We start from the raw sequence: 22,990 nt of genomic DNA on the forward strand, positions 1-22,990 counted from the left end.
CCATCAGTTATATGCTCTAGGGGAAAAACTCCACAACTTCCTCAACAGATTTCACATTTCACTTTAGAGCCACCGGAGAAGCTTTATATCTGACTTTTGTGTCCTATATAATCTAATCTCCATCTGTTCTTTGAACATAAATAAAAAAATAATAGCAGAGAATTTATCAAAATGGAAGACTGTCTTCTGTCTGTAACGAAGACAAGAATAGATGCTTGTATATGGTAAATTTTAATTATCAGCACATATTTTTTGTCTGTAGTTGGATCAGGGGATTAACAGGAGAAGAGACTATCTGTTTAAAGTGTTGCAGCAAAATAAATACCCACCCTATAATATCAGGATAAAATAACAATTACTTTAAGAAATCTGTTATTCATTGCTTCATTATTTGCTGTCTGACTGCATGCTGTTTGATGGTTCGCTTTTTTTTTTCCCCTTCTCCTTTGAACTGGACTGCTTTTGCTGGCTTGGCAGTACGCACTGTTTTCTCTCAGCACAGCCATTAAATCTCTCACCTGTGTGTCCTGTGCAGAGCTGCAGTTGAGAGATAAGGTTGGTCTCTCACAGCAGTAAGCATTGGTATTCCAGGCTCTTCTTTCAAGGGCATTTTGCTGTGATGAAGCACCTCACATGACAAGGAAAACATACAGGCATGTTAAATACCCTTGCTAGTGTGCAAAAAGTAAGGGTAAATGGAAATGATTTAAAAATACATTTTGAAACTGTAACAGAGTTCATGGATAACTGTAAATCACATTTTTAGGCAGGAGTATTACAGGCCTATCCCAACCGGCATAATCCATTAAATAACATCTAGTAATTGAGAGTACCTGTCCTGCTCAGTTTACACTTAAAATCCTAATAAAACACAACGGCTCTGAGCCCTTAATGTATGTTCCTGCATGTTTTTCATCTAAGGTCACATAGATAGTTCTGTCAAGAATTGAATCCATCTCTTCACCATCTTGCTCCTGTGCCAGCCTATGAGTACCTCCATCTTCCCAATGCGAATGGAGAAGGTGCCTGAGATCTCAGCTTCTTCTAGCTCTTGGAGCATTGGCCTGGCATCCTGTGTGTGTGGCAGTTTCTTACAGAATCCATGTATGACCTGGTTCTAATCCTGTTTTCAAGTCCTGCAAGAGTAAATACATGTAGGCGCTTCATCTGTTTTGTAGTCTTTGGTCATTCTATCATTTTTATAAAATTAAAGATAACAAAAATGTATTGATTAGAAATTTGCCTGGGAAATCTGTTTTACACATGCTCATTAACATTGCCATACACCTACACAGTAGGTATCACTATTTCTGTCTTGCTGTTGAAGAAATTGAGGCACAGTAGTAACAATACATGTAAGATTCAGTTCAAGGTCAACACTTATGTACAAGCTGACGTTCAAATTTATGCACTATATGTTTAAGTTTCTGTTGTAGTTGCTGGAAACCTAGTTAGCAATCAGTGGAGGTTAGAGAGCAATTCAGCCCAGCTTAAAATATGCATCATGTGACTGGTCAGCAAAATCCCACTCTAGAGTCCGTTGAGTGTATTGAACAAGAAGTATTCAGTTGCCCAAATACAGGTGCTTAGTGCTAATGTAATTATCTTGGAGCATCTCTCGGGGCCTCTGGCTGGATGGTTCAGAAGAGAAGGGTCTGCCAGAGGTCCTTTATCACGTTTGTTGACCCTGTGCATGTGTCTTGGATACCCTAAGGCAGCTCACATTGCACTAGCTATCCATGCTGAAGCAATGAAATGAAGTCCCAAATCTGTCACCTAGAATGGCAATGTATATACCAGGATGTGGAGACCTATGTTTAGTTCTCTTAAAACTGAAACCTATGCAATTTATCTATGATACTGTGTAGACAGACTGCAAATAAATTTAGCTTACACTGCAGGGTTATGATCCTCTTCTGTTATCAGGGATTCATATCTGTGTGTTACGTATTCTGTGGGTGGTCATCTGTTCACCGATTGAATCGAGGACGTCCTGACTTTTGAACTGCGGCAGCTCATTTTATGGGAGAGAGGGTTCTGTAGTCTGGAACCGTAACAGTTATTCTGTGTGGATCTGGCACAGAGAAGGATTTGTAACCATTTCCAGTAGACAGAAGACACATGCACTGATGATTTCCACCCCCTCACACTTCCCCGCATATACTTGGAAGCTAAGGACTATGAATGATAATGCCACGTTAAAAGTAATTGAACAATTCTGACTCAGAGCTTAAACTTGTATGTAGCTAAGCGAGACAGCAAAATGATGTTGGCTAAATGACATGGTCATTTATTCAGTCACTGAAGTATTCTCACGTTATTGTATGCAGGTCTTCGAGTTGCTTGATATTATCTGTATTAAAGGAGGGAGAAATCCTTCATAATGTTTATGATTTGTTTTATTTTCTGACTCTTGGACCCTCAGATTCTGAGTTCTATAAGCATGACTAACAAAGTTATTACCTTCGGAAAAGCAAAATATCACTTATAATACAGAAAAGTTACCTTTCCAAAAATCAAGGCCAACCAAGGTGTGGTTCAGCTAAGGATTTTCCAAGCTCTAGACTTCTGCACATATGAGAAACTTACTGATTTAGGGTTATTCTAAGTTCAGTTAAACTTCCATTTTCTTTTTTCTCTGGCCAAAATTCTGTCTTTAAAAACCTTCAAACCATAGGAATGTTTATTTGGTATGAGAAGGGGTGAACTGGAGTCCTTTTTTGCCACAGTTGTTGCCAATTTAGAATTTGTAGAAACTTTAGCTTGGGAGGCAAACTCATCTTGGGAAGATGGATAGTTCATTGTTCCTTATTTACTGTAAATACCAGTTAAATTTTCTGTCTAAAAGATATTGATGTATAATTCATCTATTTATCATCTTTGGGGGGTTCAAAGATGGTCTAGATGTTCTCTTTTATATCTTCGATATTGCTGTGTTCAGTAGCGCCTGAAAGTTCATGAAGTTTTGATAGTAATTTAGAACTGACTAAAGAGTAAGTTAGTACAGATAGGCTTCCTCAGGCTTAATGCATTCTTGTTGTGGCTGTTGACTGTTCTTGGAGAAGTTTGCTAATGGACATTAATAGACTCTCAGGCTTTTTCATCTATTAAAAAGGGTATACATATGAGTTAAAATTCTCACAGCATTGTTAAAAGGGGCATAATTTAACAGAGAAACATTTGGTGGCCATTCTGTTTGGGAATGATGAGTGGGAATATTATTTCCAGGTAACAGTGAATTCATCTAGCATGGCAATGTTAGCTCATAGCATCGGGTAATGTATTTTATCTCATTTGCTTTCACATCTCCCTCAGCTTCAGACATCTCTGAATTGTGTCCTGGAAGTGCCAGCCTTTCACCCTTCAACATACACAGACTGTAAACTGCAACATAGTTAGAGACGAGGATAACTCCTCCCCTCAGTTCCCACTTATTGGCCCAAATTCCCCTGATGTGATGGGTTGGGCTGGATTTATCTGTTACTTCCATCCTTTTGGGAGTAATCTACTTTAGCATGAGACAATGCTCACTGTCATAACTAAAAAAAATTTACACGTTCTTTTTCCCTTCTATGGCTGAGCTGAACCCTACTTAATCTTCAGTATTCCTCTTTCTTTTAAGGTCTTTATGAAAGACCTTTTTGGAGGAGCTAGCTTTGCTCTTGAAGAATGGACCTGGTTGGCCTTTCTTATCTTCTGCTGCAGACAGAAAAACTGGAAGAACTGTCTTTTTTTCTGGGCTTTTTTTCAGGGCTGTCTCTTATGTTACTAAATTTTTATGAGTTTTTAAAAGTATTTATCTTTTATAATTCTGTTAAAAAATAGGATTGTATTTGTAAAAGTGTGTTCCTAGCAACAGGTATATAAGGGAGCTTGGTTTTAAATACTTTTGACTTGTGTAGTGGTCTGAATGAGGTCAATAAAGATGCACATCATTAAAAACATTTGAGTCAGACGGTGGTCCATTCAAGAGTCAAAAGGTCATTGATGTAGGGTTTCTTTTTATTGTTCTTGATTTCTGTAGCACCTTGATATGGTTTGCATCTGCAAGCAAAGCTGTTGCAGAAATAATCCCTCTATTACTGGTAATAATGAACACAAGCTTTATCCAGTGAGCAAAAAATGTTCACACTTGCTTTTGAATTTGGCTAGTATTTTTGGTTATAATGTGGCTGATGTTACTGTGAGGTCCAGATACAGTGAAATTTCCCTAAGGCTAAATCAGGAGTTGTTTGCTTGTAAAAGGAGGGTCAAGATTTTGCACAAGTTGTTTTAATGACTTGACAGTTGAGCTTGAAAAGTCTTAAATCTGTGGTACTATTTATACGTATCAAGCTGAAACATAGCTATAACTATGGTAACGCTCTAGAAAAACAAAAACTCCACGCATAGGGAGTAAAGGTTGTAAACTAGGACTCTGCTATCCCAGGCACTGTACAAATCCAGAACACGAGATTGGCCCTGGCTTTCAACATGTCAACATGACTTATTTTCTTTCTGATTTTGGAAACTTCTTGTCTTTTTGGAGGGGTTTGCTGATTGAAGTGTAAGACATGATCATGAAGTGTTAATCATCAGAGTCTAGTGATGCTGTCACCTCATCAGAAAGTAACTCCCGAAACACACAAAGTACGTTTGGAGAGGAGACATTGCTTTATTCTGTTCGAGGTGCAAGGTGGAAGATTTCCACAAATGGAGCACCCCCACTGAGGTTTTCAGGCCATACTTACACACTTTAGTTAAAACACCACGCCTAATACATATGTTCCACCTAACTATTGCATATTCATTATGCTGAGCAAGCATGACATGGTGTTCTCTTGAGCAATCATCCCAGAGTCTTCTATGCCTGCTCGGGTCTCTGGTAGTCCTTTGGGGAAGAATCCCCCTCCTCCTTTTGTTCTTCTGTAGGCGTGTGTCATCTGAGGACACCAGGATCTTTGTTTCTCTTGGCAACCCCTCATTGCTCAATGCCAAGGAGGATGAAGGTCCTTTATTAGCAAGTCTGTGACCCTGAAATGTCCGTTATCTGGTGCCTTGACTAGTATCCAAACACTCCTTAAGCATCCTCTATTGTAAGCAGAATCTTAAACTAGATAAGATTTACCTTGAGTACACATAATCTAAACAGCCCTTGAATAGCAAACACATCAAACTTCTCATGTTTTGTTGTTGGTTTTTTTTTTTCTTTAAATTATCTGTCGTGGTTTAACCCCAGCCAGCAACTAAGCACCATGCAGCTGCTCACTCACTCCCCCCCATCCAGTGGGATGGGGGGAGAAAATCGGGAAAAAGAGGTAAAACTCATGGGTTGAGATAAGAACGGTTTAATAGAACAGAAAAGAAGAAACTAATAATGATAACACTAATAAAATGACAACAGTAGTAATAAAAGGATTGGAATGTACAAATGATGCGCAGGGCAATTGCTCACCACCCACTGACCGACACCCCGCCAGTCCGCGAGCGGCGATTCCCCGCCCCCAGTTCCTATACTGGATGGGACGTCGCATGGTATGGAATACACCGTTGGCCAGTTTGGGTCAGGTGCCCTCGCTGTGTCCTGTACCAACTTCTTGTGCCCTGGCTGGGCATGAGAAGCTGAAAAATCCTTGACTGTAGTCTAAACACTACTGAGCAACAACTGAAAACATCGCTGTTATCAACATTCTTTGCATACTGAACTCAAAACATAGCACTGTACCAGCTACTAGGAAGACAGTTAACTCTATCCCAGCTGAAACCAGGACACTATCACTGCCGCCTTATTTGTTAATCAGTCTTTTGAAGGCTTGAGGCAACAATGCTACGGGATTACTTTGCTTCTTAAGAAGCAACACTACCACCATTATGTTTGATCAGTATTATTCCGAGTTCTAGAACCTGTTTGATGGCTTTACGTGTAAAACTGTAAAAACTTGGTATTTCCATACTTAGCCTAGATATACAAGTGGGTCTCAATTGTTCTTAAATTCACTCCCCTGAAATATTCACACATAGTGAATAGTGCCCATTTAATTCCATGCATAATTGTTACTATGGGCAAGACCTTAAACATATTGAGAAACTTCTGAATGACTGTTCAAAACTCTTTCTCCATTCTCAGAATTGGTGGTTGTGGTATTAAGCCCAATGTAAAATTGGTAGGGGACGGCAATAGAGTTACATAGTTTTGGACGCACTTACATTAACACTCTAGTTCAGGTAATTTTCTTCTGAAATGGTCACCCGCCTTCTGCGCTTTGGCTCACATTGCAGAGCACTCCGCATGTGGATTCCCTTCCGTTGAACCTAAAACAGAGGATGCCTCCAGGCTTGCTTCTGCTGTGCTGCTGCTGGGTACCAGTCCTTGGGGCATACTAGAGCTCGCTTAAAATAATCACTCTTGAAATAGGTATACTGTTGATGTCAGGTCGTCAGCACCAAATGTTTAACTTGAAAAAAGATCTGCTTGTATTGGTGAGTATTAATGTTCCATATATTGTCTAGCCTTTAACTTTCAGGTGAAGCTTTAAGGTATCTATGTGATCCACAAATCCTCTAGCTTAGCACCCACCAACAAGAGAGCAGCTTTCCTGTGCACGTTAGTACAAAAGCTGCGATTAGTAGCAGCTTGTGATCTGGAGAACCTACTGAAAGAGTAGGTTCTTTGAGTATGCTGAAGTGCATATCTGTCTCTATCAACTTCTGTTTATTAAACATGATACTTTAAAATATGCATGAAATATGGCTTTATTTTTTCTTGCGAGTTTCGTGAATTGAATTTAATTTCTGAAAAGAAAAAACAACTAGGTTGGCTCTATAAAGAGCTCACTAAAATATCCTACTGAGCTAGAGTGGATTTTAAGGGGAAAAAAATGGGTTATGCTTAGGAATAGGCAAGAAGAAACACAAAATTAAAGTAATTGTGATCTCAGTAACATTTCTTTACTCGGATGGAGTGGAAAAATTGCAATGATTCTGTTTTTAAAGGAGATGAATAGTAGAAGTGCAAGAATAATCATGGAGTGGAACAGGTCAGTTCGTACACCATGTACGGGGTTTTCATAAGAAGTTAAGGAGATAGGCTATTGAAATTGATAGGTGACAGTTTTAAAAATGGAAAAAGTAAATTATGGAACTATGCAGTGGAGCTCTGCATTGTAAGATCTTTTTTCTGTTGCTGCTATGAAACCACACTCAGGCCAGGCATCGCTTTCACTTCGGATGCCTTTCTAGACCTTAGTGATCAGCATTGTCCAATTCTTGATATTTTCCTTTTTCAAATGCTCGTTATGGTTTTTTGTCCTGTTGGTCCATTACTGCTAAAACTTTCATTAGGCTCAGATATACATGACTCGTCTTTGCTTTCAGTGTTTCCTTCCAGCTCTTTGATAACCACTTACTAACTTCTCAGTTTTCTGGTGACATGATTTTTCCATTGCTGCCTGCTTAGAACTTCAATCAGGCATCTTTATGGCTTTTTTCTATGATATCACATATATATGATATTCAAACGTATAAATAAAAGTTCCTCTAAGCATGCACAAAAATCTTAAGTTAATTCTTTCTAAAAAGTGTTTTCCTATGGTTTATGAAAAAACTTGACAGTGATCAAATGACTGGTGTGCAAAATAATTGATTATCATGATAAACCATATTGATTCATTTGCTGCCTTGTACTACCTCATCCATTTCTGTTGATCAGTGTAGTCTTGGTTTGTAAACTCTTTAGTGCTGGGATATGTTTCTGTCCTGGTTCTGGATCTTAGCTTGTGATTACTGCTAATGGGGGCTGCTATAAATGCAATTTAAAAAGTGGGCAAATAATTTAATGGAACTTGGAAAAGAATGTGCTGGTAAGAGATCTCAGCTTTTCTGTATCAGCTTCTAACCTTACTGCTGACTCACAGGCGTAAAGAGTGGATTTCTCAGCGGAGTTTGTTCTGTCTTTGGCTAATCTGGAAATCCCTGCGCTTAACAAATTTATGGTGCTGGTGAAAGAGTAATACAGAAAGCTGGGTGACTTGAGTCTAATCTGAAGCTGCTTCTGCTTTTAGGTGTCTGAATGCACAGTTTTGGTGCAAAGAACTCAATATATTTTCCCCAGGTGTCTTCATTCTGAATTTCATTAAGGGTGTGGTAGTCTGCAGCCCAAACTGACTGCGGTTCAGCACACGTGTCTGAGATAGTTTTAGACAACCTAGTTTAAAAATCAGTAGCAAACTATGCGCAGCATCACAGAACATGGTACAAGCTGCAATATCTCTGTCAATGAAGCGGAGTTAAGCAGAACAGTCTCTTACATTGAGGTGTGTGCTGCTGCTATAGGTTTATATCAATAGTTTAATAAATATTTTAATTCTGCCTGTTAATCTGATTTACCCACACATCTCATCTCTAGGCCTGCAACAATTAAAAGTAATTTATGGATGACAAGAATGAAACATTAGAGGAAAAATAATGGTGCAGGTCTGGAATAAAGATCAACTTTAGAAGTCCCAAATTTGTAGATATTTTATTTCTATCATTAAAAAATAAACTTGCAAAGAATAAACAGATCCACTGAGTCAGCTGGTGTAAAATATCTTCACTTTACTTAAAAATATTTCTTTCAGTTGAATACTGTTAAATTTGTGGAGTAGTAACTCTAAGGACATATGGTATAAAGGCTGCCTAGTGCGAATTCCTAATTTCAAGGGAAATTTTCGTGTTCTGTTCTTTGAAGGTATATTGACTTCCAAATCACACGCAAGACATGCCTCTGATCTTTATGAAGATGAGTCATAGTGCAACTTGTATGTCTAAGTACTGGGATCAAATTTGCAGTGTGTTGATCACTCCTGATGCTAGGACTAGATGTTCTCTAATCTCATGTGTAGGGTTATATAGTGTGCTTTATTAAAAAAGAAGACATAGAGCTATTAAAAGCAGAGTGCTGAGGTTTTGTTGTTTGGGTTTTATTTTTTTCCTTAGTGCTCTGCTGTAGATTTTAAAGTATAATGAAGTAACAAATGTTACCTTGAGCTTAGTGGCTTTAAACGCTGGGTTAATTTACACTCAGAGTGGAGCTTTCAGTGTCTGGCGATCTTTTTTGCCAGCATAAGCACTCAGCTGAAACAACAGCTATGACTCAGTTGCCAGTGAACGCTGCTTGAATTGATTTAGTCCGAGTTCAGATTTAGCACATAATCATGTTCAATTTGATCCACTGTGCTGCCTAGAGATAAAAGGGTTGAAAAAATAGATTTAGCTTATGTCAGTCTTTGTGGTGATGTCATTGCCATGAGAGATGGAATAGCGCTGTTACTATGCTGTGCCTGCTCAGTTGGTGGGTGTACGAGGGAAAGGCAAGGAGCAACTCAGTTAAGTGCAAAGAGCTTGCGTCGGAAGCTTGCAGTTATTGTCAGCATTGAAACAGAATTCTGGACTGTTCAGTTACAATACTGAATTGAAGATTTTATTTTATTTTTTTCTGTTCTTCCAATCATTTGTTACTCTGAGGTTGCCTAACTCTGTGTACAGAAGGGGGGGATGCCAGCCCGTAGCATGGACTGTGATGTCTCCACTCTGGTTGCCTGTGGGGTTGATGTGGAGATTTTTGCCAACCAAGAGGTTAAGGTATGCGCCTACAATTCTTTTGTTACAGATGCTTCTTAGAAAAGCCTTTGGGAGCAATAGGCATTTGTATGTAGCAATTCAGAATAAGGAGGCAGATGAGATTCTGCTGCAGTAGTAAAAGACATGCAGTTAAAAAAATCTGTTAATTAGGGGAGAGAAATATGGGAGAGAAATGTGCCTGCTTTTTACTGTGTTTTGATAAGCTGAAAGAATAGGCTAGTGTTTACTCTTTAATGATACAAGGAAAAGGTTATGTAACTGGCATCTGTGCATATGCATGTTTCATATTCATAACAAATCATTCATTGTTAATTTTGTCGAGATATTTTTAGTCCAGTGTCACTTTTTTAGATCAGCCTTGCCGTAAATGTTATTTATCAATGTTGATATGATAATCTTAAGGTATTTTTACTCAGTTGAACGGTAGCTGTTTCTTTCTTCAGATCTAAATAATGTATACAAGTATAAATTTTTTGTGAAGGGTTAGAAGTTTGTAGCAAGTATTTTGGTGCATCTGCAATATAACAGTATACAAAAAGTTGTGCATCTCGCATATCATATGAATACATCAAAAACAGTGCTTAAATCTAAGGCTTGATATGCTGGGCTCATAGTCTCTTAATTAGACAACTGCTGTAGAAAAGTCATTGTGTGTAATTGCTTACTGTTGAAATCAATTATCTTTTTCATTTATTCTCATATTACTGCAAGAAAATCACTGCAAATTAAGTTTGAAAGAGGAATTTCAAATATGCTTTTCACAGATCATCTGAAAGAGCTCATAGGCATAATACAGTGATATTCAGCAGTTTATTTAAAGGACAAAGATACATTAGTTTCTAATCTGATTGTTCTTAATATTGAAAGAGTGGAACAGGGAGAAGAAGGATTTACAAATTGGAGGTCAAATTTTGATCCCCTGTTCTGTTTAATTCTGAGTCAAATATTGAAGCCAATGGAAATGTCTGGAAATAAACCCACTTTCACTTGCAAGAGGTTATTACAATTTTTATTTCTCTGTTAGTTTGTTACCAGGTGATATCATGTATACTTTGTACAGATGCTTTTGTGTTGCCAGCAAGAGATTCTTCTTAATTTAAGAAGCTTTTTCCTAACAGTTTAATACTGGATTTAGAGATGAAATAGTGAATAATTCAGAGGAATGGTTCAGGTGAGCAGTCTTGCCTGCATTGGGACATGTTTCCTGTAGCATTTTGAAGTAGTAAAATGTTCATCTTCTTATTCCTTTTTTTCTTCTTTTTTTTACTTAAGAACGTGGTTTTTTAAAATTTAGGAATTATACCTGCATTGATATGGGCTTGTACCTGAAGCAACTGTCTTTTAGTGTCTGGTCTGTGCTCAGCGTAAGACTATGCAAGAAATTAAAGTTGTAGTAATTTTCTGTTATCCTTATTCATGTGGCAGTAGCAATGAAGAAGCAAAATTTTGGCTTGCATAAAATCAGCAGAAGGCGTTCCATTGACTTTGTAAGACTTGGATTAGCCTGATTTAAGCTGCAGCATCTGGAGAGTGTGGCCCAGGAACATGCCATAAAAGAGAACAAAAGGGTTACAGAGACATTGCAGGAATTGTAATCCCTTTCATGTTACTTAGACTTTCTGTACTTTGTTTGCTTTGGTTAAAACGCCCTTTTTTTCCTTCTTTTTTTCTGATGTCTGAATTAAAATGTTGACTGCAAAGACTTTAGGTATATTTACAATGGAGACTGCACTGCAGACTGCACTGCAGCTTAGAAACGGTAAGTCTGTTTAGAAGTTGGCTGGCTTAGATGCTAGAAGCAGTCTGTCCTCGGTGACCCACAGCTCACTGCAGGCTAATTTTCACTTAGTTGTCAACAAACTCGGTTGTCGGAGGCTGTGTGCAGCGCTACCGCAGCTAGGCTGCTTCCAGTGCACAAGCCTGCCTAGCTCCGTGCTGATGCCCAGTCTCTCTCTACGCAGCAGGCTGCAGCGTGGGCATCCTCTCTGTGAAAGTTTCAGCCCTACTGATATTTTGCAGGTGGAGAGACCTACTGCTTTTTGCTCGCACCCAGGAGAACTGCAGCAAAGGAAAAAAAGAATGTTTTTTTGTCTGCAAAAAAGGTTCACTTCAAGGTGGTTTTTTTGTTGTTGTTGACAGTATGGTTGCTGTCAACATAAAAATGTTTGTGTTGACTTCAATAAGATGACAGGAACATCAAGCTTTAAGGTTATAAAGGAAGGAGGCTGTTTCTGAAAAGAGATGGGTGTGGAACGTGCAGTAGAAGAGCAAACGCAAGCACAGAAATCCTGCCTTCTCCCCCTGCCCTGTTCTCCTGTGTGCACCTACCTCTCCGCCCAGCCCTTCTGCAGGTCAACTGGAAGGCACAAGTAGTATTGAAAACTGAAGTCTAGGCTACTGTCCTTTCAGTTTTCTTCTGCTAGAGCTTTTCACATAGGGGAGAGTTTTTTGTAGGGAGCCTTCTGGCTGTGTGAAGGGAATGCTTCTTCAGTGGTAGAACAGATACATTAAAGATTTCATGATACGTGTAGTGCTTGATGAGATTTGCTAAAATGAGCTATTAGTCCTGTAGAAGTAGTTCTCTAATGTCAGCAAGGATTGTGGTTTAGGTTTTAGGATATGCTTGCAGCATAGCTCACTATTTCAAGGCTTTGGAGCAGGATGCTCGCTGTACGGAGCCATCCCTGTCCCGCTTACAGCATGTGGGTTGGACGCACCTGGGAGGCTGACAGCAGCCAGCAAGCTGAAGAGGGGTGTGGAGGTGTGGAAAGGAGCTGCCCTGTTTGCCAGGCCTGCGGTGGAAGAGCTTGGTATGTATTTGGGCTGTAGAGCAGGAGCTCTTGCAGCAAGTGGCAATGATGCCTCCTGAGGCTGTCACTCCTCCAGGGCAACAGCCCTTCAGTGCTGGGGCATTCTTACGGAGAGGCAAAGGCTGCTACTGGGCAGCGGTCTTGGAGCGGAGCGAGCTCCTTAGCTTATTGCTGCTTTTACACCTATGGAAGTGACCTTATTCTGTAGGCATTGTGCTCTTAGCATCTGGCAGACAGGCTTGGAGATACTCTTTTTTCCATTTGGCCTCTGGAACAGGAGAGCTATTACTTAGTACTGAAGGCAAAGCTTTTTAGTTTCAGCATTTGGAGTGGCTCGTCCTTTCAACAGAGGCTTGTGTGGATGTCCTGCAACTGGCAGCTGGCCCACAGCACTGACACCCTTGGTTTACCATCCATGAACCCATCCAACAGGCCTTTCGGTTTTGATCAGTTGCTGCTTTGAAATGTCTTTTATAATCCAAAAACTGGGTCACACTAATAAAGATGCTACTGACTGTTCAGTGTTTGTGTATCAGGAATTGGGAAACTTGAGAAGAGAACTGTAGAAATCATGAAGTACAGTTCTGCTTTGAAGTTCACCTGGATAATTAAAATTCTTCTTCCGGTGCCTCTAGATGATAACTTTATGTAATGATGTTTGTTACATAAGCAATTAGTTAATGAATATCTTGTTTATTTCTAACAGAAATTCCAGACATCACTGAAACAGTGGAAGAGAATTTAAACTCATACTTCTTACTCTAAGCAAGATATTCTTATATTATTAATTCTTCATGTTCTCTCTTCAATTATGTTCACATGCACCATTCCGTTAGGCAGCAAGGTATAACTGGGGCCACTGTAGCAGAGCAGAAGTACTAACGATCCAGACTGATTGAATTTGTATCAGAAGACAGTAATGTAAAGTAATGAGGAGAAGAAAGCTATCTTAATACAAGGAAAAAAACAATGTGGACGTGAGCCAGCCAGCAAAGGGAAATAGCAGAAATAGTTTCCCTGTTGTCACTGTATTGTTTTGGGGGATTAATCCCCATTGGGGCAGGATCTCTTGTCAATCTGTAAACTCATTATTCAGTTCAAATGCTCCAGTAAGCACACTGCTAATCCTAGTTGTTTGGGATCAATGATTTGGAGAATAGTTATTGCCCTGCAGTTGCCTTTGAGAGGTTTAGCAGTCTAACATCGTATCTAAACTTCTGGGGTCTAGAGTACAAAAGCATACTAGCTTCTTGTGTTTTTAACTCTCCAGTTCTCCGTTTGTAAAACCAGCTCATTCACAGAGATGTCCTGAGGTTTAAAGTTTAAGTGCTCTGAGATTAGAGTCAAGTGAAGAAAGCTGTAGAAAAAGGGAGGAGTGTTACTGCTCCTCTGGATACTGCCAGCTACCCAGTGCACAGAAATCTGTGAAATCTTCAAGATCCAGCAAGCTGAGAAATAGATATACATGTCTTTTGATCTCTGCTTACTGTCTTCACCTAGAGTAAGTAACAAAGAGGAAGAATGAAAACACTTAGCTTCTTGCTCATTTACTCTATTAACACTTTTAAAACAGGACTGTTTGGTTTGGAGAGCAAAGTGCAACCTCTTTTTCTACAGTGTGCAAAAAGCTGTAATATTGATATAAATGATGTAAAATAAGGGAGTTAGATGAAAGATGTCACCTTTGTTTTAAGAGGCTTGTAATATCTCTATTTTTTTATATAAAGCACTGGTTGCTATGTTGTAAATATGAAAAAATTTCAACAGCAACAGAAATATTTAGTACCTAAATAAGCAGGTACATGTCCAGAGAGATATTTTCTGCTTTTAATTTAATGGTAGCCCTGTTCTCGCTGTTCTTCTAAAGGTCCCAGAAGCTGTAATGCTGTTTCCAGGAAATTGACCCTGCTGCATGGCTTCAGTCAGCACTGAGACTCTCTGAGTCCAGCAAACCTGGGTCTCATTCACCCAGTGCTACTGCAGACTGAGGCACTGCCAGTAACCCGTGCTACAAAAATAGTTTAGGCTTTGCCTTTGTCCTTCTAACAGACCCTGTGTGAAGGCAATTGAACTCTTTTAAGAGGTTTCCAAAGAAGTGATAAAATGGTATGGCTTCTAAGGGTCACGATGTGCCCTTCAAGCTTACCTTCAATTATTTGTATTTGCTTTTTTCTTGACTCAGAAGAAGGGAATGCTGCTGTTTCACTGGAGGTCAGTGGCAGCTGCAGGTGCTTATGCACCTATGAATATGGCATGCTTTCTGTTTCCCATTCTTCACCCTTTTAATACTAAGAGTGAACAGCAGAACAAGTCAGAGGTTTTTGTATTCTTTTTGATCCTCCTTTCTGTTGGAAGTCACATGAAGATATTTCCTTTTAATAAGGATAACTAGACAATGAGCAATTTGTGGTCAAATGAAAATAAATAACAGCTAGAATGTGTTGCTAGAAGGTGCAGCATTAATCCAAGGCAGGTAATAAGGTAAGATGGACCTTGCAATTATACTGATAAATGGCCCGGCCTGTGTGAGGAGCAATGAAGAGATGATGATTTTCTTCAGCAGATTTGAAGAATTAATCAGTACAGCTACAGATTGCGGTACTTCTGCTAGAGATGCAAGTGCAATACTGATTTTTCATTAAATAATTACTTTGGTTAGAATTCCCAGAAGAACCTAGAGAGTTGAAGTACCCAAATTCTTTCAGTTTTTCTCAAAAAAGTTTTTCAAGGGCACATTGTGTTCAGGTCTATAGTGGTCTAGTCTCATTCTTCTCTGAAGGTACGGTATAGGTGCACTGTTTTGTCTCAAGCTTTACTGATACCGTTTGCTGCTTCTTAGCATGATCTAAGCTTTGATATTAAGAGAAGTTGCAGGTTTTGAGGTAGAGGTCTGCACCAACCTTGTGTGTATCTCTTGAATAATTTTTTTTTGCACATAGACTAATGGATATCTTTATGGTTGGACAAGTCTTCCTTTAATATTTTCTAGGGGTGATTCTACCAAAGGCATTAGATAATCTACTTAGTTTTGATCGTTCATGTGCTAAACAGCGTATTTGCATTGGAAGATATTATCTAATCATATGCTAGAATGCAAACAACCATGACAGTGTGGTCTCAAGCAGTGAATTCTTCCTTGGCAAACAGATGCTGAACAAGAAGAGTACCACAGTTTATCAAACACTTGGCTAACACACAAGCTGCCAAGGTCCAGAAACTGGCCAAGCTAAGCCTCTAGTCAGTGTTCAGTTGCTGCAGGATTTTGTGTTTTCCATCCACATATTTATAGTGATGCCAGGACTACGTGCATGGGCTTTTCCTGAAAATTTCCCCCACTAATGGTTAAGTGTCAATAAGCACCTTCCCCTAAATGCCAACAGAATTAAAATTTTCCCCACGGGAGACTTCTGAGACTGTACTGTCTAACCCTCCTTGAAGTATCTGTATTTACTGACTTCCTAGTGTTGAGTCTTGACTCTTTTGTTTGGTGTAGATCATATAGATGAGCCTCAGTTACTGCTAGCTTGAGCCATAGGAGTTTAGCTGCCCTCTGCACCATCTGCAGTATAGGATAGTATACCTTTAATTTTTTCTGGCCAAACGGTAAACTTCTCCCCTTTTTTTCCTCATTGACAGTGCTTCTGAAATGCACATGCAGCCATCAAGTTTGGCTCCAGCCTATGCTTTCCACCTAGAATTCAGGTTGATTTCTGCTTCGTTCATGTTAATTCCTGAAAGCACAGATCCCCTCCTCACAACATCAGTGTTCTTGTGATACATTTAACTGCCCCCATTTGGAATTTCTGTTGGTGCTGAATCAAGGAGAGGCCTTTGGTTGTAGCAGCTCTGATGGAGTAAACAGCCCGACTGTCCTTGCAGGGTGTCTGCAGAGCAAACCGCAAGAGGAAACCAGCTGGATGGGCCTGTGCAGAGCTGGGTGCTGCAGCAGCATCTCCATGGCAGTGTGTCTATTCTGTACTCCTGGAGTTGCTGAAAAACTTCGAAGTGTTGTTAGAGATAAAAAGTTCTAAGTATTCTCACTTCCAGATGGAGAACTAAGGAACTGGGAAGTAAGTTTTCTGATTAGGAAACTGGATTGGAATGTATCACATCTGGTGTAATTAATAATCCTTATTTTTAACAGTCAGGTTCTGTAGATGTTCAATCTCAAATGCTGTTTGAGCTTTAGATGTTTTCCAGAGAGCAAGGGGCTTTGCTTAGTTACTAGCTGGTTTTTTGGGTGTTTTTGGAATTAGCCCAAACCTGCTGCCTTTCAGAAACTGCCTGAGATTCTGGCAGCATCCGGAGGGAGAGATGGACTTTATCTTGCAGGATGGATTCATATTTAGCAGGAGAAATGTACTGCAGCATGGAAGAGCCTCCAGTTTTGCAGCACCAGATAGTCCTATCTGTTGAAATAATAGTCACTGAGCTGAGAAACACAATGAACCTATTGTGCTCAGAGCAGTATCAGCAGGCAGCTGTACACGGTAATTTCTTCAGCTCAATTTGTCACTTGCGGAAGTATCTGTCTGCTTCATATATTGCAGTGAGTAATCTTGTTACGTTGGCCATAAAAGGCGGAGGCATTCAGACAGCTGAATCATGCAACATCGAGTTCTGCTGTGTTATACCCATGTCATGGCCAGAGAATGGTAACCTTGCAGAAATCTCATGTGTCCTTTTGTTCATGTAGGCCAGATGTGCTGTTGTGCAGGCCAGGCAGATGAACAAATTATGGTAAAAGTACTGCTAATCCTCTCAAGAAATGATGTTCCTTTTATGGAGGAGATAAGAATAAGATTGTTTCATTTGCTGTATAAGTCTTACTCCAAGTTTACCAACCTTAAGTTTCATCATCCTTTGCTGTGTATTCTCTTGCTTGATGACAAGGTTAATTCAGTTTTGGTTACTTTTCCATGTTTCTCAGAGAAAACCAGTAACTAAACCAATAAGAATACAAACTTTTTCATTGTCTAAATAATTAGAACTATACTGGGAAATTTGTTTTAGCCACTACTTGTCTGTAGCTGTTGGTTTGGTGTGGGTCCTTTTTGGTGTTTTTTTTGCGGGGTTTTTTGTTTGTTTTGGGAGGGGGGTTGTTTTGGGGTTTTTTTTGGTTGGTTTTTTCCCCCATCAGAAGTAGCCTCTGTGGTGCAAGACCAAGTATGGAGAAAACTCTTGTGGAGGCTGGGGCAGGGAGGTAGGTTGTGGCAGGCCTTCTAATTGAGTGGGTGACAGCAGCAGAGAAGTTGGGATGGAGGGAGAATTGATGAAAACAAGAATAATCAATGGAAGACCAAGGTGAGAACAGATGACTTTGACTTCTCATGATGTAGCAGAATGATTTAAGGACTTTGAGAGCAGAAGCTGAGACAAGATGCCGGAAAAATCCAGTGATGGTCAAAAAAGGAGGACTTTGTGAAAAAGCTTTCACCAAGCAGGTGTTAGCATGATTGAAACCTTAGGTAAATTAATCTTGACAGCTTTCTACTTTCCTGAAAGCATCTCCCACAGGCTTCCCTTCCACCTCCAGTTAACAAAATCCCTTTGTGAACTCTTACTCTGGGCTGCTGCTGCTCTCCTTTCAGCTCCCACCTCAAAACTTTTTGCTGTTAAATGTCTTACAAGGAATTAGATGATTGAATGTGGCTAGACTAAGACAAATAGGCATGCATGGAACAGGAAATATTTTGTAAACCCTACCCCCCCCCCGAAAAAAAATTATCTATTTTCTTTTAGTATGACTTATTCCTACCTTCTCTATCTTCCTTTCTGCTTCATCCTTCTGGAATGCAAGAAGGAATTGTGTGTTTTCCATATTGTTTTTGTCCAGTGTGGTAGATGATACTAGAAATAAATAACTATTATTTCTAAATTGTTAAAAGTATCCAGCCAGTAAATGATACAGTAAGATGTGATATATCAAAATTATGAAAATGTTCTGGGCACGCTTCTTTCAGCAAATGGAGGTGGGTAATTTGGTTTTGATTTTTGATTTTGATCTTAGCAATTAAGGAAGAAATTAATAATGGCAAGTACTTTTGGTGAAAATTACTTTGAAGTAAGCTTTTGAAATAAAGTAAGTCTAAGATCAGATGAACAAGGAAAATTTTTTTTTTTTTTAAGTACTTTTCAGCAACCTTATGGAGCTGGTAAATAGTGTCTCCTAAGAAGATTATCTGAGAGACAGAGAAGTGCATGAGAATTAGCAGTTAAGGAGGCGTGTTTGAACGCATAATGGAGATTATCTGTCCTGATGCAAAGGACAGATGGGATGTACATTAAGAGACTGCTATGGCCAGATCAGATACTCCTTTTGCTTTACAACAGTTTAAGGATTTATATATAAAGTGAAAACCAAGTGTGCAAAATCATAAAATGAATTTCAATTAGCAGAGGATTTAAATAAGAGCAAGGAAAGTCTTGTGATGCATAAAAAGAAGAGGAAAACAATGTGCAAATCCATTAACGGCAAGATACATACATAACAAACTGTGGGGAGGGTTACAGTATGACTGATTTCATGTGTGTTATATAAAGTGCTTGACAGATAATGAGCTAAATTAACAGAAAAAAACAACCCTAGTAATGGTCAGAGCAGAGAAAAAGTGCTAAAAATACAGAGGTAAGACAGTTATTCAAGTGTACAGGACCTGATAAAATCTATCAAAGAATGCTTTATGATATAGTTGAAATAATCTTTCTACTATTTGAAATGATCTTTGGGAATTCACAGGTTACAGAGAGACTGCTGAGGATGGGAGATGGAAAGAAATAGCATTTCTGTTTAAAAGGAGGAGGGGGAGAAAGGCCCGGATAAGTACAGATATTTTTATCTAACTTGAATTTTGGAAATAAGTTTGTAAGTACTTTGGAAGTAATTAGGCCTGGGTTGTCTAGAGCAAATCATGTCAAATCAATATGCCTGCCTTGTTTGAGAGGGCAACTGGATAAGTGGGATAAAGGAGACGTGGAAGGTGGGTATTTTGACTAAAGCTTTCAGGCTGTTCCAGTAATTTTCATAAGTGATCTACAGTCTAAATATAATTTCCATAAAGTGGGTGCATATTTGTTTGAAAAATGTCCAAAGCAAAAGTGGTTCCTTCTCAAACAGTGAAGGCATTTAAGTAGATAAGCTCACATGTTTTCTTCCTGGAACCAGGTCGAGATTAATGAGGCTAGTCAACAAAGAAAAACCTTAAAAAAATGTGTGGATGACACCGTGCTGGTGGGGCAGGGTCAACATTCTGAACAACCTTTAATTAAGCAACAGGATGAAATTCAGTGCAAAGGAGTACACCTGAAAAGAAATCAAAATCACAACTGTATGAAGAAATTCATGTGTCTGAAGAGTTGTGTGAAGCAAATCTCTCAAATTCTAGTGAACTGCAGTGAGTAATAGTCAGCAGTATCATGCTTTTGTGATCAAAACAAATGTAGAATCACAGAATGGTTTGGGTTGGAAGGGGCCTTCAAATATCATCTAGTTCCAACCTCCCTACTATGGGCAAGGACACCTTCCACTAGACCAGGTTGCTCAAAGCCCCATCCAACCTGGCCTTGAACACTGCCAGGGATGGGGCATGCACAGCTTCTCTGGGCAAACCCGTTCCAGTGTCTCACCACCCTCATCATAAAAACTTTCTTCCTTATGTCCAATCTCAATTTGCCCTCTTTCAGCTTAAGACCATTGCCCCTTGTAGTGTCACTACAGGCCTTGGTAAAAAGTCTCTATCTTTCTTACAAGCCCTCTATAAGTACTGTAAGGCCACATAAGGTCTTCCTGGAGCCTTTTCTTCTACCAGCTGAAAAACCCCAACTCTCCCAGCCTTTCCTCACAGGAGAGGTGTTCCGTCCTTTTGATCATCTTTGTGGCCTCCTCTGGACCCGCTCCAACAGGTCCATGTCTTTCCTGTGCTGAGGACCCCAGAGCTGAACACGGTACTCCAACTGGGGTCTCACCAGAACGGAGTAGAGGACAATCGCCTCCCTCAACCTGCTGGCCACCCTTCCTTTTATGCAGCCCAGGATACGATTCCCTACAGGTAATTTCCAGACATATGGATGACAGTGTGTATCACTTAGAGTCTCTTTCTCTGGTACTTTGATGCTGGGCAGGTTAATTCTGTTGAGTGGCAGTTTATTAGTTTGGATTCTGTGCTAATGTGGCCGCTGGTCAGTCTAAGTAAGCTTGCTATTGCAGGTGCACCGTTTGCCTCTTCAGGCTGGTTAGACTTTTCAAATGCACATTTTTTTGTCTAAAAATGAGATTTCATGTTGCTATCTTGTTTACAGATCCTAAGAAGAAAACTACTGAAGTGTGAAAGGTAGTACCTTTATGTTTAGAAACAGCTGATTATATTAGAGTAATTCCAGGACTGTGCGACCAGCCAGCTTTCTGCAGGCGACTGCTAGTCCTTGAACCATAATCTGAGAATCGTTGAACTAAAAAAAATTCTTATTAATCACGACAGCTGGGAGCAAAGCCAAATGCTGGGCCATAACAGTAATAAGTATGCTGCTTATGTTTGAAGTAAATTATTGGCATACTTAAAGTTTTAGAGGTTTGGGAAGTTGATGCATTTTTGCCTGAATTTTTTAAATAAATGAATAAAGAGGAAAGATGTTTAGATATCTATTTCTTGCTTTTGTAGCAGATAACTAGACAAACTGTTGAAAAACTGTAGTGATCAAAGCTTCCTGCCCACAGTTTTAACTCCCAAAGTAGTGATATTTCTTGGGGTAGGGCAAAGAGCTAGGTGTCACTAAGTATTGCTGAATAAGAACATTTGCTTGGCGTACAGTAGCAGTCCCAAAACAGGAGATTATACAATGCATACTGCATCCTAGAAAACAATGCAGAATATTTTTGAGTGTCATTGGCTCGGTGTTTGCTAAAATTTCTGCTTAAGCTTTAACTATTTTATATAGGTTTATAGTTTATACAGTTTTATAGATTATATAGTTTTATAGTGAAACAGAAGCAGAGCAGATGGACTTTAAGAAAAGGTTTAAAATGTCTTGGATAAGGAGAATTTACTTTTGGAATGTGGTGGGTTGACCCTGGCTGGATGCCATGTGCCCACCAAAGCCGCTCTATCACTGTTCCTCCTCCACTGGACAGGGGAGAGAAAATATAATGAAAGGCTCATGGGTCAAGATAAGGACAGGGAGAACACTCGCCAGTTACCATCACAGGCAAAACAGAGTCGACTTGGGGAAAAAAATTTAATTTATTACCAGTCAAATCAGAGTAAGGTAATGAGAAGTAAACCCAAATCTTAAAAAACACCTTCCCCCCACCATTCCCTTCTTCCTGGGCTTAACTTCACTCCCGATTTTGTCTATCTCCTCCCCCCTCCAGCAGCGCAGTGGGACAGGGAATGAGGGTTGGGGTCAGTTCATCACACGTTGTCTCTGCTGCTCCTTTCTCCTCAGGGGGAGGGCTCCTCACTCGTCTCCTGCTCCAGTGTGGGGTCCCTCGCATGGGAGACAGTTCTCCATGAACTTCTCCAACGTGAGTCCTTCCCACAGGCTGCAGTTCTTCATGAACTGCTCCAGCATGGGTCCTTCCCACAGGCTGCAGTCCTTCAGGCACAGCCTGCTCCAGCGCGGGTCCCCCACGGGGTCACAAGTCCTGCCAGAAAACCTGCTCCAGCCTGGGCTCCTCTCTCCATGGGGCCACAGGTCCTGCCAGGAGTCTGCTTCAGCATGGGCTTCCCACAGGGTCACAGCCTCCTTCGGGCATCCCCCTGCTCCGGGGTGGGGTCCTCCATGGGCTGCAGGTGGAGATCTGCTCCCCCGTGGAGCTCCTGGGCTGCAGGGGGACAGCCTGCCTCACCAGGGTCTTCATCACGGGCTGCAGGGGAATCTCTGCTGGGGCATCTGGAGCACCTCCTCCTCCCCTCCTTCTGCACTGACCTGGGGTCTGCAGGGCTGGTTCTCTCACATGTTCTCACTCCTCTCTCTGGCTGCAGTTTCTGTGTGCAGCAGCTTTTCTTCCCCGTCTTAAATCCGTTCTCCCAGAGGCACTACCACTGTCGCTGATGGGCTCGGCCTTGGCCAGTGGCAGGTCCATCTTGGAGCCGGCTGGCATTGGCTCTGTCGGACGTGGGGGAAGCTTCTAGCAGCTTCTCACAGAAGCCACCCTTGTAGCCCCCCTGCTACCAAAACCTTGCCATGCAAACCCATTGAGGGAATAAGTTATTGGTATAGGTATGGTAAAATGGTAATTAATAGGAGTGTATATCTCTGTGTAAAATAAAGTATGTGGTTGATAATAGCTGCAGATTGGTATATATTGAACTACTCTATTTTGAGACCACTTGTCTATAGGAAGGTACCCTTGCTTTCAACCTCTTTTGATTTATTCTCCCCTAAATGTTTTCCATCAAATTTGAGGTTTATAGGTAGCAAGTATGGATCTGCTGTGTTTCTGATTTAAATATCTCTTGGCAGGAGTCTTTGGACTGCACTAAGGGACTTGCAGGATAAACTTGTTCACTTTTAATTGATAATTTGTTCTTAATTAAATATTAGTATCCCATACTGATTAAGTAAACAGTTCAACTGAAATT

The 22,990-nt window shown here is 40.2% G+C and overlaps 1 protein-coding gene across 2 annotated transcripts in view; it reads left to right on the forward strand.

The window, feature by feature from the left end:
• Positions 1-22,990, forward strand: part of RCAN2 (regulator of calcineurin 2) — a 90,522-nt gene that overhangs the window by 40,405 nt on the left and 27,127 nt on the right. Inside the window, exon 1 of one of the 2 annotated variants that reach the window (XM_049818522.1) lies at positions 9,319-9,600. The exons of the other annotated variant lie outside the window; for it this stretch is intronic. Coding sequence (XP_049674479.1) covers positions 9,514-9,600 — 87 coding nt within the window. The 5' untranslated portion in view covers positions 9,319-9,513. Of the gene's footprint in view, positions 1-9,318; positions 9,601-22,990 lie in introns of those variants that run through there. 2 annotated transcript variants of the gene reach the window in all.

Source organism: Accipiter gentilis, chromosome 16 (genome assembly GCF_929443795.1).
Source record: "Accipiter gentilis chromosome 16, bAccGen1.1, whole genome shotgun sequence".
Taxonomy (NCBI): Eukaryota; Metazoa; Chordata; class Aves; order Accipitriformes; family Accipitridae; genus Astur; species Astur gentilis.